A 26,917-nucleotide genomic window follows, 5' to 3' on the forward strand; every position below is an offset into this window, starting at 1 on the left:
TCTTTTGTGTTTAGGTCTAGTGCCATCCACTCTCTGTTTTTAAGAATTCAGTTCATTTAGAAAAACTACTCTTCTCTGGCCCCATTAGTACATCACCGTGGGGTCTCAGCTACTTTCTTGACCCTCAGGTGAGAAAACCTACATGCATATAACGTGCATCTGTGGGGAGTTTATCGCTCTCCCAAATGTCTAACCTTTTCTCCAGCCTCTGCCTCATTTATTCTGTCTTCCACTCTCACAGTCTCTGAGGTAGCCCTGTCTTTTTAGTCTACCCCACATTCTAACTCTTCTGGCCCACTTTCACATTCCAACTGAAGTACTCAGCTTTGTGCACCTTTTCCTCTTTTCTTATCCCACCTACATTTTTGACCTTTTATTTAGCACAACCATAGGCTATGGAGAAAGGATGTTATTTCTTATCCTTGTTTCCCCTGAGTCTCTACTCTGCCAATTTGTACCAGTAACAAACAAGAAAACACATGCCAGATGATGATTAGAACTGGAAGGAGACAGAACTAAGCTGTCACCATCAGATGGCTTTCCTGATCTGCTGGCAGGAGAAAGGCTGGGATTTCCTACTATGGAAGGCTCTATTTACAGTGAAAGCTTGAGAGGTTTGACAAGGAAGAATAAGATTTTTATTGACAGAGAGACAGCTTTGAAGCCCCAGGAGAAAATTCACAGACATTCTGAGGATATCTTCTTTTTCGGTTTCCAAAAATGATATTATTTAGGGGCTGAGTTTGTGACTCTCCAGCCATTTTATTTCACCTTTAGTTTTGTAAAAATCCTTGAGCCTTGTTTGTGACCACTTACCATTTTATTTCTGGTCTGCTTCTGTCTGTGGAGGAGTATGTATGGATGGTTTCTTTACATACATGCCCTCCCATTGGTTCCCCAGTAAGGGCTGGTTCCAGCACTTTCAATTTGAATATTTCAGTGCTTATCTCTGGAGTAGCCTCTGAAAAGTCCCTTCCACTCTAGCTTTCCCTTCAGAGCAGGAGAGAGGTAGTTATTCATCTCCCACCTCTATTCTTCCTGTCCAGAACACTTCTCAGCCCTGACTGAGGTAGGAGGTAGATGGGCTCTGGGGATGAGCAGCTGGAATTTGTCAAGCTGAGTAAATTGGGGCTTGTCTCCAACTGAAACTTCAAGGAAAAAGTTAATGGCAGGAGCTGAGCTCTGCTAGAGTAAAGAGATAAGATGACCACATCTATCATTCTTGGGGTCAAGGCGACCTCCCTGGCTGCACATGTGCAGAAGGGCTCCTTGGGGGTCAAAAAAGGAGGGGATGCTATCCCTCTGGGTGCTGTCAATCTCCCAGAGGTAACCCCCCCCCGCCCCACACTGGCATCCATCTTGGCTAAAAGATGCACACACGTATCGGAGAGGGCTCTGGGCCAGGGCAGATGTGGGAAACTAAGTGAGATGATTGGCCAGAGGAAAACAAAGACCCAGAAGAACTGCCCTAAATAAGTGATTTAAATCGCCTCCCTAGTGCACTCCTCATTCAGGAGGACACCTGCACTCTTCTCTGGATGTGTATTTCTGCCTTGCTTCTGTCTTAAATAAACTGCTTCTTTGTGTGCTCTCTCACATGTTGTGATGTGCCTCTAATAATAAACTTTGTGCCTATTTTTACAGCTTCTGTCTCCTTGAAAAATTCTTGTTTTCAAGGGGGACAAGAGCCAGGGTGGCTCTAGTTCCAGCCACTGTCCCCTGGTGGACTAGCAGTTAGGATTCCTGTTTTTCACCCGGGCTGCCCAGGTTCAATTCCTGGGCAGGGAACTAAGATCTCACTTCAAGCCACTGCTCACTGCTGTCTCCCCAAGGTCATGACCACTGCTGCTCCCACTCCTAGTGCAGACCCCCAGGCTGCTGTCACCATTGCTAGATGTCAGGGCAAGACTTTAAGGTCTCCCACAGAGAGAGGAAAATGTATACTCCTACATAGGATAACCATTCATCTTGATATTTCCCAGACATTTTTTTTTTAAAGTATACCAATGTCTTTTTCTATTTTTTGAAATAATTTTATTTAAAAAAAAGCTTTTTTGTAAGTAAATATTTTATAGGTGTATTAATGTAACAAACCATTTTAATCAATCAATAAATATTTAAAAATGATATGGTTTCAGTTATTTTTACTGAGCCTTCTCATTAGCAGGTGTCTTGATTTGATCAGTGTGTATACCTATAGTGAAATACAGCTTAAAGTTCGTCTGCAGACTTTATAATAAGACATCAGTTACTGAAAATTTTGTTGAATAAATGAATTGTTTTATGCCTGTATATGGAAAAGTGATTCAAACTCTTTCTTTAGTTTCCTTACCTATAAAATAGCAATAAAAATAGAATCTCTAGCATAGAATTGTTATCATGATCAACTGGTAAATGGAACTTTCACATTCCACCTTAAGTACCCAGTTTTATATATTTTTCAACATGCTGTCTATTATTTGTAGAATTTTGGTGCTGGAGTAAAGAAATAATCCATAAACATAGCTAGTAGGACAATACTCTCATCTAAAATTGCCTTTTTTCTTTTATTAGGATCCATTCATTACTTTTAATCCCTCCAAATTTATTCACATATGTATTCTCTTTCATTCTGATTTTTCACTTTGCTTTCCTTCTTCCTCTAGGCAACTATACTGAAGTGTTTTTTCATTTCTGTTTCTTTTTTTTTAGTATATTTTCTTTCAAAAGTTGCATTATTATTTTGTGTGTCTATAATTAAATTTACATAAATGCTATTGGGTCACATACTTCACTCTATTTCTGTGGGTTTCTTTTTTTATTTACCTTTATTTATTTATTTATTTGGTTAGTTTCTGCTTTATAACAAAGTGAATCAGTTATACATATACATATATCCCCATATCTCTTCCCTCTTGCGTCTCCCTCCCTCCCACCTTCCCTATCCCACCCTTCTAGCTGGTCACAAAGCACCGAGCTGATCTCCCTGTGCTATGCGGCTGCTTCCCACTAGCTATCAATTTTACATTTGGTAGTGTATATATGTCCATGCCACTCTCTCACTTCGTCCCAGCTTGCCCTTCCCCCTCCTCGTATCCTCAATTCCATTCTCTAGTAGGTCTGCATCTTTATTCCCGTCTTGCCCCTAGGTTCTTCATGACCTTTTTTTTTTTTTTTTTTTTTAAGATTCCGTATATATGTGTTAGCATGCGGTGTTTGTTTTTCTCTTTCTGACTTACTTCACTCTGTATGACAGACTCTAGGTCCATCAACCTCACTACAAGTAACTCAATTTTGTTTCTTTTTATGGCTGAGTAATATTCCATTGTATATATGTGCCACATCTTCTTTATCCATTCATCTGTTGATGGACACTTAGGTTGCTTGCATGTCCTGGCTATTGTAAATAGAGCTGCAATGAACACTGTGGTACATGACTCTTTTTGAATTATGGCTTTCTCAGGGTATATGCTCAGTAGTGGGATTGCTGGGTCGTATGGTAGTTCTATTTTTAGTTTTTTAAGGAACCTCCATACTGTTCTCCATAGTGGCTGTATCAATTTACATTCCCACCAATGGACAGGTCATCCAAAATGAAAATAAATAGGGAAACACAAGCTTTAAATGACACATTAAACAAGATGGACTTAATTGATATTTATAGGACATTCCATCCAAAAACAACAGAATACACTTTATTCTCAAGTGCTCATGTAACATTCTCCAGGGTAGATCATATCTTGGGTCACAAATTAAGCCTTGGTTAATTTAAGAAAATTGAAATCATATCAAGTATCTTTTCTGACCACAACACTATGAGACTAGATATCAATTACAGGGAAAAAAATCTGTAAAAAATACAAACACATGGAGGCTAAACAATACACTACTTAATAACCAAGAGATCACTGAAGAAATCAAAGAGGAAATCAAAAAATACATAGAAACAAATGACAATGAAAACACCATGACCCAAAACCTATGGGATGCAGTAAAAGTAAAAGTTCTAAGAAGGAAGTTTATAGCAATACAATCCTACCTTAAGAAACAAGAAACACCTCAAATAAACAACCTAACCTTCTGTGGGTTTCTTTTTTCTCATCAGTAATAGTAGCATATTGGGTTTGGTTCCAAAACTCTTACTCTTGCAGATAAACTGGGCTGACTGCATCAGAATTACCTGGAGATCTTAGAAAAATGCAAATTAATGGGACTTAGTTGGAACTTCTAAACTCAGAACTTCCACTGGCCTGAGTGATCTTAAAGTATTTACTCCATTTAAAAGTCTATGCTTCCTCCATGATAGCAAAAATTTCCTCTTTTGCTTTTTAAATTCTGTAATGATTCAGCAAAAAATGAACTTCATTATGAAAAATAACTTTACAAAGAAAAACTGTTTATACTGACATGTTTATAAGTGTTTTTGATTATAATTGATTTTTTTCTCATAAAACCCCTAGTAAGTAAAAGGAAACATAACTGTTAAATAGTATATATACTAACTTAGGTCACAGGATTTTTCTCTTTTTTATTAGAGTAAGTTGTAAAATGTAAGGTTGAGTTCTTAGTCAAAATTGTCCCTATGTGCTTGTAGCATTTACAATTGGGTTGAGTGTTTATACACCCAGTATTCTTGGACTTATTGAATCAGAGGTACATATCTTTTTTTCCAGTGCACTACTTCAATCATTAAAAGTCATTTCTCTTTGAAAAAATACCACAGCTACCAACATGCACTTTCTTATGATTTACTTTTTAAGAAATTAAAGTGCCTTTTTCATAAAAAGAGATTTTAAAATATAACAATCTTTTATATTAGAATTATGTTTTTGCTAAGAAAGATGAAGTATTTTACTTGAAATGTATTTTATCCTTATGATATGTCAACAGAATATTTACTGATCCGTTTTATTAGGTTGTTTTCCAAGCAGCTGCTTTTGAGATTGTAGATTAAGAATAAAAAGGAAATATAACTTGTCTGTGATGAAAAAATGAGAGTTCAGTGAACAAAATGGTAGTGTTTTCAGCCCAATTCCATCCATTATTTGTCTTTTCTACATAAAGGATCACTCCACTTATAATAAGCCAAGGGTGAGACATCTATTAGAATAGTGAGGAATCTACCTAGAAAATGTATTATGAATGAGAAATACGTGGTTTCGGAAATAGGAGGGAAAAAAACCCCAAACGATTGTAATAGACAGTCACATTTTTGGGGGAATTGGGTCCTACTGACTTTCATTTTCACATAACAGAGTATTAGGGGGTAGGTGCACGGACTTTGAATGAGATAGGAAGCCAAGGAAGGAAAGAAACTTTTATGTCCAGGATGGTCAGAGGGACAGGTCTCTCCATAAATTGGCTTTAGCCTGCTTCCTAGGTCATGACCATCCTTTCTTTAAACGTTTTGGATATTTCACCCTTTAATGTTGACTTTTCTCATTCTTTTTTCCCCTATTTTTATCTCCTACTTCTTAATTTTCAAATTTAATCCATTTGTGAAGTTTATATTTTTACCATTATTGAGAATATCTTAACTGGTACAATCATTGCATAGCTACTTGGAGAACTGACCCTGTGAACCTATAGAAATTCAATAAATGAATTAAAATATTAATATTAAAGGCATATTTCCAACATGAGTTAAATTTTTTGGTAGCTCCTCTGACATGAGATTTCTTTTCTGAGGTTTCTTTTGATATTTTAACAAAATCAATCAACAGAAGTTAAAGCAGATTATGACTCAGCTGGAGAAGGGAAAAATCTAAAGTAATTCTAACTTTCACCAACCGGTTCAAAGGCTGAAGGGACTTCGAAATAAAAACTTGCTTTTCTAATGTAAGCTGTAAATATTTAGATCTAAAGATGTGAAAAATCTTCTACAAATATATAAAGAATAAAGCAACACCCCTTTGAGCTAAGCAGTTTATAACTGGGCGTAGCTTCAGAAGGAGAAAATGAACACTAAGTTATGTGACTGGATTCAAGTTTACAGAATCCTTGTCCAACAAATAGCCTAATTCCCCACCAATAACAAAGAGCATAGACCTTGCAACTTTTTAATTTCAACACAAAGTCTAGGAACCCTGGAGTCTGGCAGTTGACAAAGCACACTATATTCATTTCACAAAGATTTATTGTGTACCCCTTGTTTGCAAAGAGCTGTGTCTGTGACGGTCATGCATTGGAAAGCAAGGGCCTTTGCCAGGTACCTCTTCTCTATTTGGGAAAAACAGAAATAACAAATAAGCAAAAAAAAATCATTATAAATGATCGTTGTGACACCTGCCATGCAGAAGACAAGTAGTTATGAGCTCATAGAACAGAGGTCCTGATCTCATCTGATGAATTGGGAAAGACTTAGTAAGGAAATGATGTCTCATCTGAGGTTTGGAAGGAAGCAAAGGTTGGGGCCGGGCTGGGCATCCAGGCAGAGGGAACAGCATGGGTAAAGTTTTCCAGTCAGGAAAGAAAAGGAACAGGATGAGCTTGAGAAAATGAAAGCAGGCCAGAGTATTGAGGAAACCACTGGGATCGGGAAATATGGTTTAAAGTTAGCAAGAAGTAAGACTGCTGGACAGCTCTTCCTCACTGGCCTCATCTGAACTTGTGAGAAGAAATCAGGGAGTGAGATGAGGCATCCCCAAGATTTTGTGCAAGAGGAATTGATATTTATAAAAAGTAGACCACAGGCCACTTCCTTTATAGACAGTATTTTATTTCAGTTTCAAAACAATCATAAAGTAGGTTTTATCCCCTTTATTTTACATATGAAGAAACTGAGGCTCAGAAAGTGTAAATAATGTGTACAGGATTCCACAGAACGGGCTTAAAAGCTGGTACTTGACAAATTTTTCTTAAGAAACTGCCCCTCCTCCCAAAAAAAAATCTATCGCTGAAGCTGCATCACCACCCTGTTGGACATCTCCTCTCTGGAATCACAGGCTTCCTTCTGGTTAAATGGCAGGACAGGACGGAGACATCAGGACAGGAACTAAGTAACCACTGGGGCCACCTGGCTTCCTTCAGTTTCCAGATGAGGAAACTGAAGACTAAAGATGCCAAGTGACACACCCAAGGGCCGGTGTGAGTGAATGCCAGAGCCTGGGTTTATTGTGAACCACCTTCTTTGGCAGCCACAGTTCCAAAGGTTAGTGGCTAAGAGAGCCACTGTTTATCTAAAACTCTGACAAAAATGTACTGAGGTAGCCACATTTATTGAAAAAAGTCATCTTGACTTTTGGAAGCAAAACCTCTTTTTATCCTCCCCATTAATAATGTCTGTTTGTTTTCTGTCTACATAATTAGAAAATCTTCTGTGTAAATAAACCAAGGTAATTTATTTTCTATCATCATGGAGATAAACTGCCTTGCTCCTAATTCTAAAACTTCTGACAACTTTTGGCATTAATGGGAATTGGATAACTATTAAGATGCTTTAGAAGAGAACATTTGAGGTGGGTGGAATAGGAGAAGAAGCTCTATAAACTCAAAATTGGTTTTTAATGTTTGAGATTTTTCAGGAAACCAAAACCTGAGCCCTGTTGGCCTATGCCAAATTGTTTTCTAAATGGATGAATTTGTATATGTTCAGGAAGAACATTCTGTTTAAAATGGCTAAATGCAAATTAATTGGACTTTTAACATTAAAAAAAAAAAAAGAATACCAGTGAGCAGGTATTTTAAGAGAAGCAGTTCTGAAAAATTAAGTATTAATTATATTTTGTTAGGTTCTCCACTAGAGGGCAAAAAGAACATCTCAACACTATAGGTGCCTTAATGACAGGCTGGCATTTGAAACCAGGCATGTTTTGGGTTATCTCATTGTCAGTTATCATTTAAAAATGTACTTAATATAATCACAAGCAGTTGACTTGTATATTTCTTCCAGGAAAGAAGAACAATCCATTTTTTATGTATCTGTCCCTAAGCTCACGTATTGCCATCTAGCTGAAAGTTTTCATTGTAATGCTTTTAATAAAATCACCTTAAAAATTAAGAATTTGCTAATTCGAAAGAGATGTGCAGTAGGATGCAGGCTGGATGGCATTTTTAGCAAGGAAAGTATATTTGGAGAAAGATTCGTTTTAAAGCTCTTGTAAAATAAAATGCTGGCCCCCTAGAATTGATAGACCACGCTTGTGTTTCGTAGGCATTGTTTGCGCCTTGTTCAGATGGAGGCACTAAGGAAAAATGAGCCCCTGGTGTTTCACAGCACTCAGCTGCCACCTGTCCCATCCCCACTGCCTGGTGTCTTAGACCAGGTTCCTTAGAAGCTGAGCCTGAGACAGGGTTTCCGGTATTTGTGATTTGCTGAGGGCATGGCTCTCCAGAAAAACGTCCTGTAAGGGAGGGTGTACATCGTGACTGGGAAGGGCAAGGAGAAGAGGAAGAGTGATCTCAGACAGGCTAGCCATTGCCTAATTCACAGGGAGAGGGCTCTGGAGCATAAATTGCAAGGTCACCCACCCTTGAGGCAAAGGAGCTGCCCTTGGATACACCTTACCAGTCATGATCAACTGTGGGTCTCGGTGTGGGTAGAGGGTCAAGGAACTCAGCGTTGGGATGCTCTTCTCAGCTAAGGGCGATGGTCTGTAGAAGGAGGCAGCTGCGGGCTCTGAAATAAATGAAATCCCTGATGGAGGCGTTTATCTTTGCAAACTGAGTCTTTAAAATATATGTATTTTGTATGTATGTATTTTGTGCTCACTTCAGCACATACATATATACAAAATACATACATATATTTAAAAGATATTTAAATATGTATTTTTAAAAAGATATTTAAGAAAAGGAATAGCATTAAAAGAAGGTTAGATAAGCAACTATCTTTTATATGAGGTTGATCCCTATGAAATTGCCTTATTCAATAGTTCTTGATGTAGGAAAACATCAGTTTTATCAGTTTCACATAGTTCAACCTAATTGTTGGTCTCATTGCTTTAATTTCTTTTACCTTTCTACTTACTCCATGCAACAAAAGCCATATGTGATATGTGGCATTTACATAGTTAAGGAGTCTCTTATTTTGAAACTTCAGGGCAAAATTTTCCTATGTTGCTTCCTTTTGCTTAATGTGACTACTATTTTACTTCTTTTACTAAAATATGACCATAAAATTATTTCTGATTGCTAAATTTGTTGAAGTTTACCCATGTGTGACTGATCAAAGTACAACTAGACACTTGATTAACGGCCATCAAATAATGATACCCATTTGTCCTCATATAAGCCATATGGTCCATATGTCCTGTGAATCAAATAGAAATCTCTTTTGCACAAGAAGGATATCACAGTGGGATTGGACCTTTCCTCAGGTTGTTTAAAAGTGTTCACTTAGCTCCCATTGGACACTGAAACACTTCCTTAGTTCTTGAGACATTCAAACGATGTGTAAGATCACTCCTCAAAGAATTACAGCTCAATCACTGGGACATCTTAAAACTTTGGGACTGTATTATTAGGAATGCATGTTTATCATGGTCACATCTTCCTGTTCAGTGATTTTTTTTTACCAGTATATAATTATTTTTGGTCCCTTATAAAATTTTTTCTTGAATTCCATTTTAAAGATAATAAGGCTGCACTTTTAGTTTTATTTTGGCTCATATTGGACAGATGTATCTTTTCCTCCTTTTTTTCAATTTTTATATGACTTCTTGTTTGTGTGTGTCTCTTATTGAGCATATATTCTCCCATCTTGATTTTTCATTTTATCACAAGAGACTTCTCTTTGTGTCTGAGATTATCTTATTACATGATGTTAATTCTGCCATATTATTTTACATTTTCCATTACTATAATTTCTTATCTCTTCTTTCCAGTTTTCCATCCAAGAGATATGGGTTTATTAGCATAGAATTTATTCATCCTATTTTGTTGTTATGATTGCCCTTAGCTTAGGGCTCATATTCACTTTTTTTTTTTTTTTAATAAATTTACTTATTTTATTTATTTATTTTTGGCTGTGTTGGGTCTTCGTTGCTGCATGGGGGCTTTCTTTAGTTGCATCGAGTGGGGGCTATTCTTCGTCGTCGTGCGCGGGCTTCTCATTGCGGTGGCTTCTCTTGTTGCGGAGCACGGGCTCTAGGCACGCAGGCTTCAGTAGTTGTGGCACGTGGGCTCAGTAGTTGTGGCTTGCGGGCTCTAGAGCACAGGATCAATAGTTGTGGCACACGGGCTTAGTTGCTCCGCGGCATGTGGGTTCTTCCTGGATCAGGGATTGAACCCGTGTCCCCTGCATTGGCAGGCAGATTCTTATCCACTGCGCCACTAGGGAATCATATTCACTTTTATACACCCCTGTCAATATCTATGTTTTCTCCCAGGAAGACAAGTTCATTTGGTCCCTTCCATTATCTTTCATCATGTTGATATTGTCCAATTCTAGATTTTTATTTCTGGGATTTTATGGTTATAATTTCTCTCTTTTCCATAGCTTTTTGTGGCTTTTTTTTATGGCAATGATACACTTGCTCAGGGTGTTTTATTACCTTACCTTCCTATATTTCTTGCTGCCTCCTTCTGTGTGTATTTATCTTCTTATTTGAGTCCTTGATCCAAGAAAGTTTTAAGGTGGGTCTTTATTTGGCAAATATTCTCAGGCCCTGTATGACTGAGAACATATTTTATGCTTCTGTATTTATATGATATTTTAACAGTGCATCAAGTTTTAAGTGATAAAAATCTTAGACAAATATGGTAGCATTTTTACTCTGATTTTCAAAAGATCTCACTCACTCTTTGGAATGGCTGAAGCCTACTAACATAACATAACTAAACATAGAGTTTTTCCATGGGTTTTTAGCAACCAGTAAATACCCCACCTATTTCATGATTTTTAATTTGGATAAAGAGATACCTTGTTCTTAGGATGTGGTTCTAGCAGGAATGTAGCAGGGAGTAAAAAAGACAGTCTCCAGAGGGGAGATCTTAGATTACAACAAGGCTCCAGAAAGCAAGGCTGTCAGAATCCCTCAGGAATGGCTGCCATCTAAGACCAAGTTGCAGTGCCTGGCAGGACAATATAGTTGGGGCAGGGGCCGGTGGTGGGGCAGAGAACATGCGTGTAGTGAAAGCTCAAAGGTGTATAACTGACATGATAAGAGTGTTAGGAGGTGCTTACATCGTTCCTGAAATGTGGCTTGGAATAATGCAGAGGGAGATGTGGGGATGGAGGAACAGGGTCCAAGTCCAGGGAGGCAGGACTGGCAGGCACCATGCAGGAGGCAGCCTTCCACTTGACCTGTAGGCTTACTGTCCTCAGCTCATCTGCCTACCGACGATTCACATATCCTCTCCCTCAAAGATGCTGCTGGGGGTGTTGTTTTAGGAGAGAGCAGAGTGGGGTCTGGTCCGGGGTCTCTGGAGGTGATGGGGGCACAGACTGACCCCATCACAGTCATGCCTGTTCTTCATCTTCAGAAACACTTCCAGATTTTTATGATACACCAGTTGACATCTCTTGACATACTCCTGGGTTCTAGGGTAAGTTTCTTGCAACTAGTTACAAATTAGGAATAGCTGGGGTGGGGCTAAGGCAGGGCAGGGATTGTATGTCACATTGGAATAAAATGGCTAATACCCCTTCTGTCCTATAGAAGAGAGAGAACAGAGGGAGGAAAATTCTGCCAACATCATCTTTTGTGAAGGAGACATTTGGTTTATGATTGTACTAGAGTTAGTACTAGATTCTGAGAACAACTGAAAAGGATGTTTTGCCTATAGTACTAAGCAACTAATTGTGCCCTTAAAGGATAGAGGAAAGAAAGAGAACAGCAAATATGCTTCCTTGTCAATTCCAACTTCAGGTTCCGGAATTTATTTTGAGTCCTAAAATGTTGTTAGAAGGTAGATTTTGCTTCATTTCCATTCCAACCCGGGAGCTGTGCAATGAAGAAAGTGAATGAGGTGGTTAATCCCCCAGGGGATTACGATTTTTCAATTAAGAAAGAAGCAAAAAAAAAAAAAAGAAAGAAGCAACTTTAGATGAAAAATGTGAGTAAACATGGGGAGGTGGTGTTTGCCTTCAAAACAGGATGAACACATAGAAGAAAAAATTCCATCCTGCTGCCCTTTGAAGGTGGTCTTTGGAGGAAGAGGGAATTCAAATGTGTCCCGAGTCTGGGCCTCCTAGGGTGGAAAGAAAAGGCCAAGAATAAAAAATAGTATAATTGGGGAATTTACAGCCATATCTCAAAAGACCTATTACAAAGATCAGAGCAGAAAATTCCTGTTTTCTTACTGGTGTAAGACTCAACTGGTCCTTAGACACCCATGTAATGATATTAATGATCAGGACTTAACAGGGAGTTGCCTGTGGGTTTTTCAAACAATTAACATGTACCAAATTCCAGCTCAGCATTTGAGAATACTCAGGGAATACACAAAGGAATGCTGTGAAACTTCATAGTGTTTATAAAACTTCACACACGGAGCAAGTGGCACAGCTAAGAATTGATATTAAGGATCCCAGGTAACATTCCATGGAGAGGTCATTTTTACCTTCCCTGTAGGTGTAACTTCTACCTCAGCTGTGGCTCAGTGCAGGAGATTCCAAAAAGGAAGAACTCTTTTTCGGAGACAGCATCATTTATCGATGAAGAGATTTTTGCTTCATCCAAGGACAGAAGGAACTGGCAATCACCTAGTTAGCACCCAGAATTTAAAAAAGAGAAAACTGAGACAAAGTGGTTTTTCCCAGTTTACATTGGAAGTTAGTGACATAGACAAATGTGTAAACCTTTGGGCATCACCCAAAATAAATGCTGTACCTTTAAATTCTAAAAATAAATATTCAAGCTACTGAAGTTGTTTTGTAATTTAAAAAAACATCCCAGGCTAATGCAGATGAAATCTTTAAGACATATGGATAGGAGTGGTATGTTTCTGATCATCATGAAAGCAGGTGTGTCCTCATAGCACATATCATGAACTGCCCTCATTAAGGACAAACTCAGAGCACTGCCCATGTTTTGTTCCAGGAATAGAATCTTTTTTTTTTTTAATGCACATAGTCTAATCTCCTGACTTTTTTTAAAAATTAAAGTATAATTGATTTAATACAATGTTGTGTTAGTTTCAGGTGTACAGTAAAGTGATTCAGTTATATATATATGTGTGTGTATATATATATATATTCTTTTTCAGATTCTTTTCCCTTATAGGTTATTACAAGACATTGAGTATAGTCCCCTGTGCTATACAGTAGGTTCCTGTTGTTTATCTATTTTATATATAGTAGGTGGATATGTAAATCCCAAACTCCAAATTTATCCCTCCCCCACCCCCTTTCCCCTTTAGTAACCGTAAATTTGTTTTCTATGTCTGTGGATCCATTTCTGTTTTGTATATAAATTCATTTGTATCATTTTTTTTATATTCCACATATAAGTGATATAATATGATATATGTCTCTGGCTTACTTAGTATGATAATCTCTAGGTCCATCCATGTTGCTGCAACCAGGTATAGAATCTTGAGCAGTAAAATCAACCAACTAATGCTAGCATATTATGGACCCTGCCCTCTAGCAGCTTGCAGTCTTTCTGGGCAATGAGACAGACTCATATTAAACAGCCTTGATTCATTTAATGAGCATTTTCAAGGGCTTACTCCTTGACTTCCGAAGTGGAGCTGAGGCAGGCAAAATCCCTGCACGGTAATTCTCTAGCCTGGGTTTCTGATTTTCTCACTCGTTTGGTCCATTCACTCTGAATTTTCTCCTTATTTTCCCATCAGCCCAACGGTGAGTAACTTCTTTTCAGCTACTTACACCACATGAACTGTGTCCCTCTTATCTCTATGATGAGAATTATCCTGTAGATTTCAGCCTCTTGGGAAGAGATTCCTTCCTATTTCTAGACCAGGTCTGATTTGTCTGTGATGAACCCTCCTAGCACTCTGAACTTGTCCTTCAGAACACATTATATTGTGTTTGTTTCTGTATATTCCTGATTATATAGTTAATATCTTCCTCTCCCGCTGCACTGCGGTCTCCAGGAGCAGGGAGGATGCCTGTTCGCTCGCTGTCATATCTCTGACATCCAGTAAAGTGTCTGGTACATGAGCATGTACTCAATAAAAAAGCGCTGTGGTAAAGTATTTAATTACACAAGCACAGTGTAACTTAATTGATGAGGACATTTTGAATACAGCTAATTTCAGTTGTGAATAAATAAATATTTGAAAAACATCAATTCCATCAGTTCATACAAAAATCTAGGCTGTGGTCTCGCTCCTCAATTTATGGTATTGTTGGTCTCAGCTGAGACCCATTAGAAATGCAGACGCTCAGGACCCTCCCCAGACCGGCTGCGTCAGAATCTGAAATTTACGGGACTCTCCAGGTGCTTCCTATGGGCTGGGATGTGTTGTAAATCAGGGATTAAAAACTCAAGTGTTTTGTTTGGCCAGGCAGATCCCCTAGGTGAGTGAAGTAAACCAGACGTTTATGTATGATCATAGGTGACTTCTGACCCTTGACCTCCCTTACTGGGAGTGGTGGGCACTGTGTTGACCTGGAGATTAGCTTCATCTAACAGGGGCAGCCATGTGCATATCAAGACGATTGCAGGCCTAGGGTTGCAGGACCCTTGAGCAGTTCAAGAGAAAGAGACACAAGCCTGCAAGTAGAATCTGTGGACTCAAACACTGACAACTAAATTCAGCTCTTTTTATTTATTATTTTTTCTTTTTTAAAAATTAAAGTATAATTAATATACAATGTGTTAGTTTCAGGTGTGCAGCAAAGTGATTCAGTTATACATACATACATATATATATATATATTCTTTTTCAGATTCTTTTCCATTATAGGCTATTAAAAGATATTGAATATAGTCCCCTGTGCTATACAGTAGGTCCTTGTTGTTTATCTATTTTATATAGAGTAGTGTGTATCTGTTAATCCCAAATTCCCAATTTATCCTCCCCCCTTTCCTCTTTGGTAACCATAAGTTTGTTTTCTATGTCTGTGGGTCTGTTTCTGTTTCGTATATAAGTTCATTTATAGCACTTTTTTAGATTCCACATATAAGGGATATCATATGATATTTGTCTTCCTCTGTCTGACTTTAAGCAGAAGAATCATGAGGGACTTAAACAGAACACACGCGTGCCATAGTGCTGGTTGAAACGTCTCTAGTTTGCAAAATTTCTTACCAATGAAGAGACTTTGGGGAATGCAGTAAAAAATTCTAAGTCTTCACTAATGCAGATTTCTCTTTTCTCTATTTCATTCCTTCTCTCTTTCATTATTCATTTATTTATTCAATACACATTCTGTGTCTCCTGTGCTGAGTGGTCCCTGTGCCAGGTACAATTGACCTAAAAGTGAATAGCATCGAATGTACATGATGTGCAGTGGCTCACAGTCTCACGATGACCATACTGTACTCAGGAAACACAGTGCTTTATGTAGGTATCGCTGCAGTAATTGTCACGTCTATTTCTGAGAGATGTTCTTAAGAAGGTTACACTCTAGCTTGAGTGGTTCACAAACCCCAGTGGGAGACAGAGTAGGGGGAACAGCTTCCTGAAGACACATGGAACAAAGGAGGTTTACAAGAGGATGCGGTTCAGCTATAAAGCAATCCTGAGGCGTGAATTCTGAATAGCAGGTGTAGCACCCTCAGTGATTTAAAAATGGGAACGTTTCTTGTAACACTTCATCATTTTTGGCAGGCAAGAAAATCTACTTCATCTTTGCACAGGAGGGAGAGCTGTTTCACAAAGTTACAGCTCTGAATGCCATTCCTCGGGTAGATTAAGACTTAATTGATTTCACCACATTCGGCATATTTTCTTTTTTTCTAGTTGTAGGGTTCTCTCCAGTTGGTTGGAGGTAATTTTATCTGTCTTTGTCAGAGAAGTTAGCTCTGGAGATGCAGTGACATTTATGAGAAAGCCCCACACTGGTAACAAACACTCCACAAGGCTTTATATTTGTGTGGTGGCAGCTGTGATAAAGAATGTAATAAAACTCAACCGAAGATATCATTCAAATACGGCTTGTTGATTAGCCCACAGTGGTGAGTGAGCAAAGGTCTGATGAATATTATACAATATCTGGGACTGGAGTTTTCTGATGAATGTTATACGATATCTGGGACTGGAGTTTCCATCCAGGATGAAAGGATGTTTAGTCTCATTTCACTCAAGCTTTCCATTTCATCGATCCATCTATGTTGAATGATGGTCTGATGATAAAATTCGTAACTTTTCAGGTTTTTTTTTTTTTTTTTGAGACAAAATAGTAATTTGTCCTCTAGAACACTCACCACCAAGTAAACAGGCTTGGAGGACTCTCTCTGTCTTCCTGTATCCACTGACTCTGGATAACAAGCCATCCACCTATATGGAATTTATTTCAACGTTTTAGTGTCATCATTCTCATTCTGACTGTGAGAGGATGTTCCCGCCATATTTGTTCTCCCCATGTGACATCTCCAGACCTCATGTTTTACAAAACCTCTGCATTCTGCACACGTACCAACTTCAACAGTATTCCTCTGGAACATTTCATAATTTTTCTTCCCTAATCAACAAAATATCAGTGTGTCTGCCTGATGCTCCTTCACTCACCCTAGAGAGTAGGGGGGCCTAGAGTCACCCAGGAAAACTTGAATTGATTCTATTCTCTAAGGCAACACTTTCATTTAGACCTTCTTCTTTACTCTCTGTCTCTCTGATTACTTACATATCTTCCAACCCCCCTCCCCCATTCATATTCTGCACATCAGCCAGGGTGACATTATTTGACATGAAAATCTGATCGCACGTGTCCCCTTCTTGCTTGGAGATTCAGTGGTTTCTCACTGCCTAGAGAATGAATCCTAGACTCCTCGTCTGACATATGAGCTTCATTGTCTGTGTCTCCTGAATGGAGACATCAGCTACACCAACCACTCCAAACTGCTTCTGACTCTGACACTCTTGCCTTTAGCGCACGGCTTTCCCTTTTGCAAAATGGCGCACACACCACTCCCTCCCTCTGTCTCCCCCCTCCCGTCTCCCGAGCATCTTCCCAGTGACATGTTACCACTTCCTACTGCTTTGAAAGAACAGTCTCCAGAGACTGTCACTCTGGATTCCAATCATGACTCTGCCACTTACGAGCTCTGGACCTTGAAGAAGTTATCCTGCCTCTTGGTGCTTTTGTTTCCTCATTTGTGAATCAGGGTAAAATTAGCGCTCACCTCACTAGGTTGCTGTCAACACTAAATAAACAAATACATATAACGAATTTATCATGTGGGTACACAATAAATTACTATGACTAACTCCATTAACAGTAGCACATTTTATGTAATGTTTTTGGTCACCTTGAGGATAATAAGAAAGCAAACCTATTGGGACACAAGATCATAAATAGAGGAAAGCATTCCAAAGCCAAATATAAATGATTTGGGGATTACCAATTAATTAGGATCAGTCATTTGCTCTTATCTTTTGTTGGTTAGGGTAGTTAATACATAGTTTTTGAAATTCAAGATTAGAATAAAATGGATTTAAATGAATGAATACCTGTATTGGAAAGATGGGATAGAATGTAAAATAGATATCACGTAATTACTCAATTGCTTTTCCAATCTCAGTTGAATATTTTATTGGCGCAACAGCATTTTCAAATTTTAGGATGTTTATCCTACTCTTATCTTAGGAGACTAGGAGAATGGGGATTTGTCATGGTACAAACTTCAATGATTCATAGAATTATCATACCATTTAGCCTAGGTATGCTAAAGATTTTGCTGTCTCTAGGACCAATTGTCTTGGTCTGAAGTTTGAAGGGGTACATAGCATCTGATCCTAAGCCAGGTTTACAATCTCAGGGGACCCTGATGAACAGGAGAAAGTAGGTGCTTTCAGCTGATTTTTGGAAAACTATTTAGATCTCTAGTTGGCCTGGGGACAGATCATGCTTCTATTTAAAGTAATGGTCTCAGGAAGCTGGGATCCCTGATGTTATGACACTCAGAGAATTTCATAGTTGGGACAGAGTTTAATGGTTGGCATTTAATGAAGCTGTAGCTGTAAATAAAAGCAGGCTCCTTTCTTGAAAATCAGCTGGAACAGAGGGAAAGTGAGATGGGACCTCCTTGGCCTCCCCAGCAGCCTCTGGTGATGTCCTCCTAGGGCCAAGGGTGCATTGCTGGGACCCCCTGAATCGCCCTGGAGCATCAGGGGCTGATCACTGATCCGATGATTTATTGATCAAATCAGGACCAGGTTGAGAGTAAAAGGGGGCCAATTATTTCCACAGCCCGAATTTGCCCAGGATAATTGTAGAAACTGGGAATGCTCCAAGAAAATCAGGTATTGTGGTTACTCTATGTTGGAGTGAGGAGAGATGGTTAAAAAATAAAGGGGGTAAGCAGATTTATTATAAATGATTGTTTTCTCCTTGTCTGTGTCCCTCATTCTGTCTCTTTTGCTTGCATATCTATGACTTTTCTTCTGTCTGAATAGGTTTAAGTATATGTATAGTGCTCAGAAGACCCATGCAATAATAAAAATTCCTATATGCAAAAGAACCTCCCTCTGTTAAAGTGTCACTGTGTTGTAAACTGCATGATAATAGTGTCATCTGGTAAGATTACAATGTTTATGAAGTCCTTGTGTTTTGAGATTCTTAATGTTTACAATAATGCACAATGTTTTACATTTCATTTAAGCATTCACTATCTACAGATGCATCTGCATTGCAGGTCTAAGCATGATTTGTCTCTTTTGCTTTGGAGCTTTTCGATTTGAGAGCTATTGTGAGAGTGGCAACATAAATTTAACTTTGTTTACTCTCTCTGATAACTGCCAGTGTGTTTTAACAATTCATTCATTCAATAAACATTTAATAACTGTCTATGCTGTGTGCCAAACACTGTTAGAGCTTATGTGGGACACAGAGATAAATAAGATGTGGTCTTAGGCTCCAAGGATTCACCATCTGCTAAAATTTTTTTCTATGTTAAGAATGTCTTCCTTTGTTTTTAATAACAATCAAATCTTAATGTGTACATCGGTAGAATATGATCAGCAATAATATACTTACATCTTCATTTAACTGTCAACTTAAATGAAATTTAAACATTTATCTCTCCTTACTTCTATCCCTGTTCACTTCCTGGGCGTCTTTTCTGTGAAGTTGAGTCATCCAATGATGGCTATTCCGGAACACGAAACTCTTGATTCCGAAGAGGTAAATGGAAGATACAATTGGAGATCTGGTTATCTGTTTCCATGTGATATTAGGTTGTAGAAATAAGCCAATCTTATTTTAAAAAAATATTAATAAAATCAGTTTTTTTTTTAAAAAAAAGAAAGAATGAACTGGCCTACTCTGATAGTCACATGAGTAAATTCTTGCTGCTTCTCAATGTGGAAGTGGTACTAGAGGTCCCCATGTGTGTGGCACCTTGGTCACAAACTAACTTCTATCCCCTCTGTCTTTGTGATTTTCTCTTTGGATTCATATGTGAAACCACTGTTGTCTTCTTTTTCTAGAGGGTCAATGGATATCCAATAATACTTATATGTGTCTTCTGAGTCAGAGGTCTCAGGACCTCATGGTAGCTCAGTTTCCCATCCCCCAGTGAATTTTGCATATGGCGGGTAGCATACAGGCCAGAGTGTGCCATCTCAAACATACCTCTGAATTTCATGCAAATGTTTAACCACTTCCACATTTTGAGCTGACAGATAAAAATAAATGCAAAAAACCTTTTTATTTTTATAAATGCTATGCCAAAGAGACAAGAAAAAGTTTTGTAAAAAAATTTAAATTTTGTGTTAAGAGCAAGATAATTGAACAATGTTTTCTTCTTCTATATCCCTTCAAAGTGGTAAATGTGGGGAAAAAAATACTTTTTAAAGGACTTATCTTTAAGAAGGTAAAAAGTGAGCTCATTCATTCATTCCAGATACCCTCACAAATGAGGCCTGCTCAGTTTTGTAGCCTCCAAGTTTAGAAAAAAAAAAAAAATACAAAAGAGCAATAAGAAAATAAAATTCCAAATAAAATTCTAAATGAAATCTGAATTTTTTCCCAAGCATATTTTCCACAATTTAGGGTGTATTTCATAAAGTGACATTCCTATTTCTGCAAATTTTGCAACATATCATACAGGACCGATGTGTCTCTCTGCTATAACTTTAGTCATTAAAATATAAAGGCATGTTATGAATAGGGGTGAATTTGTATCCTTGACCATATCTCTGATTATTTTCAAAACCAGGATTATTGGTGTAATGAGTATGGACATATGGGAAACTTTTGATACATGTAGCCAAGTTGCATTGCTGAACAACTGTAATAATTCACCTTACCAGAAACTTGTTATAATACCTGTTTCTGTGTACTATATATCTGTCAGCATTGAGAATTATTATAATTGCCAATTTATTGAGAGTTTATTATATGTTACCATGTTATGCACTTTAGATGCATTATTTTACTTAATCTTCACAAAACATGGTAAGTTAAGTATTATTGTTCCCATTTTACAGATGAGGAAACTGGGGCCAAGAGAAATCCATTTATTGCCTAAAGTCAAATAGCTGACAAGTGTCTGTACAGTCAGGAATGGAATCCAGATATGACTACCTGGGGCCTATGCTCTTAAACAATCTACTTTCCTCTATCCAGCTATCTTTATCTAAATCTCTATACTTTTTAAATCTTTTTCCCCTTTAAAATCATGCTTTAAAATATTTGCAGTTTAAAAGAGGAAATTATCTTTCATTTTTATTTGCATTTAAAAATTCTGTCTTTTTCAGTTCTTCTTGTCTATTTTGCTTTTGCATCATGTTAAGCATTTATCTACTGGTCTAGTAATATTTTTATTATTGAGTTGTAAACTCCCTTTATATATTAAGGAGATTAACTCTGTCAAATGTGCCAGCTCTTTCACTGTGATAGTGGCAAATTGTGTAATAGTAAAACAATTGGACAAATATGTAGTTCCAAAAAAAGGAGAAAGTTTGAATAAATTTTGTACATTTTCGATGAATGTTAAAAAATAATCAAATGTTCTCTTTCAAACATCATAATTTTGGCTCAAGCTTACAGAGACTACAGATAGAAATAAGAATGTTTCTACACAATAACAGAAAGTCAGTTGGTTGTTTAAATAACAAAAGCATCTGGTTCAGATAATAAATGCTGAATTAAGAGAATCTTCGGTAATGTGAAAGACTCCATTGCTGAGAAGAACAGGGTAGATGTAGTATTTGCATTTTTTGGACACCAGTTATCACAATCCTAGAGATAAAACTTAACATTAAGGTAGTGGATAAGATTGTGAAAAAATGATTTCAACTCTCATGTTTAGAATATATAAAGAAACACCATAAAAACCCCTACAGTTTGAAGTTTAACAATTGTGAGAGATAGTGAGTTACTCTTAGTATTAAAAGAAATGTATACACACACACACACACACACACACAAACATCACAAAATGGAATATTACTCAGCCATAAAAAAGAACAAAATAATGCCATTTGCAACAACATGGATGGACCTAGAGGTTGTCATACTGAGTGAAGTAAGTCATAGAGAGAAAGTCAAATATCATATGATATCACTTATATGTGGAATGTAAAATTTGACACAAATGAACTTATTTGCAAAACAGAAACAGACTCATAGGTATAGAAAACCAACAAGGTTACCAAAGGGGAAAGAGGGGGGATAAATTGGGAGTTTGGGATTAACAGATACACACTACTATGTGTAAAATAGATAAACAACAAGGTCCTACTGTATAGCACAGGGAACTATATTCAATATCTTGTAATAACCTCTAATGAAAAAGAATCTGAAAAAGAATATATATATATATATAGCTGAATCACTTTGCTATACACCTGAAACTAACACACATTGTAAATCAGCTATACTTCAATAAAAATAAATAAATATATATCAAACTAAAAAAAATAAAAGAAACATAAATAATTAAACTACCATTTTATCCACCTAGTATGCTGGGTTTTACTTCTTAGTTACACTGGCACATTTGGGAGCAATTTAACAACTTTTACAATTCCTTATGATATGTGATCAGACTGCAATATTTACCCATGTATTTTTCCCAAACCCTCTTTTTGATATTTATTTACCCACAAAATAAGAAAACTACCTGCTTTTATAAAGCACCAAACAAGAAAACTACCTGTTTTTATAAAGCAATTCTCGTCTTATGACCATATGAACTAAGGCGTAAAGCTAGTTACAAATCCAGTGCAAATAAACACTCATGGAAGAACCTTGATCAGATCTGAGAATTTCCCTCTTGGTTTTCTCTCATTTCCTAAAGATAGCAGTCTCCCTTTCTTACTGCCAGACTCCTGTTTCTTGCATTTGATCCTGATATTTGTAGACACTAGTTTTTCAAATAGCTCAGTAATTCATTTAAAAACAGAGACCTCAGATTTATCTGATTTAATATGATCATCATTTTTACAAGTCCTATGATTTATGAAGTCCATTTAAAGACAACTAACTGAAAACGACAATTTGACTTCTCATCTAGGTCAGTGGTTCTTACCTCTGGCTCAACATTAGAATCTCCAGGGACTTTTTAAAAGCCCCAAGAGCAGGGTTCCACTCTAGGAAAATGAAATCAAAAAACTTAAAATAGAACTTCCATATGACTCAGCAATCCCACTACTGGGCATATAAAAAACCTTAATTCAAAAAGACACATGCACTCCAATGTTCATTGCAGCACTATTTACAATAGCCAGGTCATGGAAGCAACCTAAATGTCCATTAACAGAGGAATGGATAAAGAAGATGTGGTACATATATACAATGGAATACTACTCAGCCATAAAAAGGAACGAAATTGGATCATTTGTAGAGATATGGATAGACCTAGAGACTGTCATACAGAGTGAATTAAGTCAGAAAGAAAAACAAATATCATATATTAATGCATATATGTGGAATCTGAAAAAATTTGTATAGAGGATCTTATTTACAAAGCAGAAATAGAGACACAGACATAGAGAACAAAGGTATAGATACCAAGGGGAAGGGGGTGCTGGAATGAACTGGAAGATTGGGATTGACATATATACACTATTAATACTATGTATAAAATAGATACCTAATGAGAACCAACTGTATAGCACAGGGAACTCTACTCAGTGCTCTGTGGTGACCTAAATGAGAAGGAAATCCAAAAAAGAGGGGATATATGTATACGTATAGCTGATTCACTTTGCTGTACAGTATAAACTGACACAATACTGTAAAGCAACTGTACTCCTATAAAACAAAAAACTATCAATCAAAAAAAAAAAAACAAAAAATGTCTCTACTGGTCCCTTGATAATTTTTAGATTCTCTTTAGAAATCAGAGAAATTGAAATGGAAAAAAATATCTCATTATTGCTCTGTTGCTCTTAAAAGCACTGTTTTTTTTTTTTTAAAGCAATGAATAGAAGTATTTTTTAAAAGTCAAAATCAAAATAAACTGTTAAGCTCAAAAATAAAAGTGTAAAAAAAAAAAAAGAATCTCTGGAGGTGGGCAAATGCAGGTTTAAAATCTCCACCGGTGATTTACATGTACAACAGGAATTGAGATCCTCAAATTCTAGCTCCTTCATTGGCAGTCTAGAAAAGTCAATCAAATCAACCTTGGAAACAAAAATTTGAGAGTAAAAGCAGGAGGATCATAAGAAACAGTGTTTCAGGGAATGCTTTGAATTAATAAAAATTTGGGTCACAAATTCTTCCTGTCTAATGTCATAAAAGTTTAACCTGTCCTTTAATCTATGGTAGATTACTTCTGAGAGATCTGTTCTATGCTGAGATTCACTGTAATTGAGTTAATAAAACCTAATGCTTTACGTTTCCTTTGACATTCTACACAGGTTTGGAAAATACTTAGGCTGGGGCCAGGCATAGCATTTGGTGCGAGTTGAGTCTGGGGGCTAGTACTTCCAAAGAATGTTTTATTTAGCATTTTATTTGGCACTTTATAAAATGCTTGGTCACTGATTAACCCTCATAGAAGAAAGAGAGACCCCCTAAACAATGGACTTAACCATTGTGATCAGCTGGTTGATCAATTTTCAAAGAAAGATCACTTTCATATATTTCTTTTCTTTTGAGTATGCTTGCATTTATTTTTTAAATTTTATTGAAGTATAGTTGATTTAAAATGTGCTAATTTATGCTGTACAGCAAAGTGATTCAGCTATACATATATATATTCTTTCTCATATTCTTTTCCATTATGGTTTATCACAGGATATTGAATATAGTTCCCTGTGCTCTACAGTAGGACCTTGTTGTTCATCCATCCTGTATATAATAGTTTGCATCTGCTAATCCCAGACTCCCAATCCTTCTTCCCTTCCCCCAACCCCTTGGCAACCACAAGTCTGTTCTCTATGTCTGTGAGTCTGCTTCTGTGTCATAGAGATGTTCATTTGTGTTGTATTTTAGATTCCACATATAAGTGATATCATATGGTGTTTATCTCTTTCTGACTTACTTCGCTTAGTATAATAATCTCTAGTTCCATCCATGTTGCTGTAAATGGCATTATTTCATTCTTTTTTATGGCTGACTAGTATTCCATTGTGTGTGTGTGTGTGTGTGTGTGTGTGTGTGTGTGTGTGTATACCACATCTTCTTTATCCATTCCTCTGTTGATGGACATTTAGGTTGTTTCCATGTCTTGGCTATTGTGAATAGTGCTGCTATGAGCATAGGGGCACAGGTATCTTTTTGAATTAGTTTTGTCCAGATATATGCCCAGGGATGGGATTGCTGGATTGCATGGTAACTCTATTTTTAGTTTTTTGAGGACCCTCCATACTGTTTGCCATAGGGGCTGCACCAGTTTACATTCCCACCAACAACTGTTGACACCAATGCAGTAATCTCCAAGTAGGTATACATATAACACCATCTAATTTAAAGCAGACTCTCTGCCTGAGATAAATGCTTTCTGATTATAGTTACTTAGAAAAAGTTAAATTCCATTAGCAACCATCATTTCTGATTGTATTCATCACATCTGGTGAATTCAGCAACTTGGATCCACAACCAGTCTCTATACCCACTTCTCTCTCTACAGGTTTAAATGTGAAAGTCATACTGGGGATGAGATATAAACAGACCTACCACTCTTCACATCACCTGCTACACTCAGTCCTAGGCCTATTTTATTTTTAACTGAGGGTCAATTGATTTTCAAAAACATGATTAAATGCATTTTGTTCTGACCTTTCATATCCACTTATTATTAACACAACTGGAGAGCTAATCATTCACTACCTGCCCATAGAACACATACTAGGCAAATTCTTCTCCTGTTTTCTTATTCCTTCTCTTTGCAGATTTTTAATAAACACTTAAGGGTTCCCAAGATAACAATTCTGCTGGCAAGGTGACCGCCTAGGATTGATTTGCTCCTGCAGTGTATATAAACTGCAAAACAAAAACAAAAATATAAGTTTTTGTGTTCATTTTATTTTGAATTCCAGAACCTCCATTGATGACTCAAGTTCTAATTTTATGGGACAGGTGTCTCATTCCTTTATCTTTATTCTCCAGATTAGAACACAGAAAAGAGAAAAATAAGTTATTTGTCTATGGAAGCAACTCTCATTTTCTGGTTTGATTTAAGGGTAAAAATGAAATTACCAAGAGGAATGGGCCCACTCTATTCTCTTCAGGCAATTTCCCATAAATATTATTTACCAAAATCAAGCTTTGGTAAATCTTGGATTGCAACATTCAAGGTTGCAACCGTAGGGAAGAACTTGGTATCTGGATATTTTTAACTGCTGATGAAAAGAAGATTCATATGCTTTGATAGACAACTTGCTAGAGGGCCAGGGTAAATCTGTCTTATAAGGAAACCTCATATGAATACCTGAATGAGTAGCTACCTTGCCCAGCCATCCAGGTGGGCAAGGAAACAATAAAGAGAAGGACATTCTGGCAACCAGATTTAGCAGCAGTGGACCCCATCAAGATGACCTTCCCGTGTTATAAGCCCACAGCCTGTGTTGAGGAAATAAAATTAAAAAAAATATATTTTTGCCAACCCAGGAGTCCTCTTCACAAAGGTGGTAGAGAAAGAAAACACTTATATTATTGACTAAGCATTCAAACCAGAATGTGATGTCTATCACAAACACTAAGGGATTGCAAAGAGAGAAGAAATCTCATCCTTCATATAGCCGAGTAGGTGTAACCCATTATATATATGTTCTCAAGATAAACAATAATTCAATTTATCCTCAAGTAAGAGGACTTGACAAGTACCATTTATTACACACAGTTCATCCTAAATCACCTGTTAATTGGGGGGGCCATCTGTGTTAGTTCATTGGCTTTACCCAAAGGAAAAAGAAACTTCTCATATCTTTATGACAGGAGGGAGTTTTATAGCTTAGAGCCAGGTGTCAGTTAAAGTTAGGCTCCCACCCTCCCTCAGAAACTAGGAGAAACTTGGAGATAAGGCTGCTATCTCCCTCGGATGTTTACCTTCAAAGGAGATGGTTCTCAAGTCCTTGAGACTTTCCTGAGTCCTAAAGCTGACAAAATGCCCATCTAGTTTTCACAAGGATTTATCACCATTTCAAAGAGAGGAGAATGTACTTATAAAGACAAGTTTTCTAAAATAAATTGCTCTAGGAACAAGGGAGGGAAATCTCTTCACTTATTTTCAACAAGGGGAATTAAACCTCTTTTTGAACATTTCTCTTTGTCCTTACACCTGGCTGACATGGGGCAGAACTGAAATCTCAGACAGTCTGACCCTGAAATAGCCACTAAAAAGAAAGAAGTCTCACTGATTTTTCTTTTCTAGGGACTCCGTTAAGAATACTGTAGGAGACGTGGGGGTTTGACAGTTTGGGGGTTTCTCCTTCAAAGTCTTTTCAAGAGCTTAATGTTGGTTTTTATATT

At 37.3% G+C, this 26,917-nt stretch overlaps 1 protein-coding gene across 1 annotated transcript in view; it reads left to right on the plus strand.

Annotated features, from left to right (window-relative positions):
- The window catches only part of MLIP (muscular LMNA interacting protein), a 171,290-nt gene that overhangs the window by 116,765 nt on the left and 27,608 nt on the right, over positions 1–26,917 (plus strand). Inside the window, exon 13 of the mRNA XM_061197454.1 lies at positions 19,124–19,177. Within this exon, the coding sequence (XP_061053437.1) occupies positions 19,124–19,177 (54 nt within the window). The remainder of the gene's footprint in view (positions 1–19,123; positions 19,178–26,917) is intronic.

This window comes from Eubalaena glacialis, chromosome 7 (assembly GCF_028564815.1).
Source record: "Eubalaena glacialis isolate mEubGla1 chromosome 7, mEubGla1.1.hap2.+ XY, whole genome shotgun sequence".
Classification (NCBI taxonomy): Eukaryota; Metazoa; Chordata; class Mammalia; order Artiodactyla; family Balaenidae; genus Eubalaena; species Eubalaena glacialis.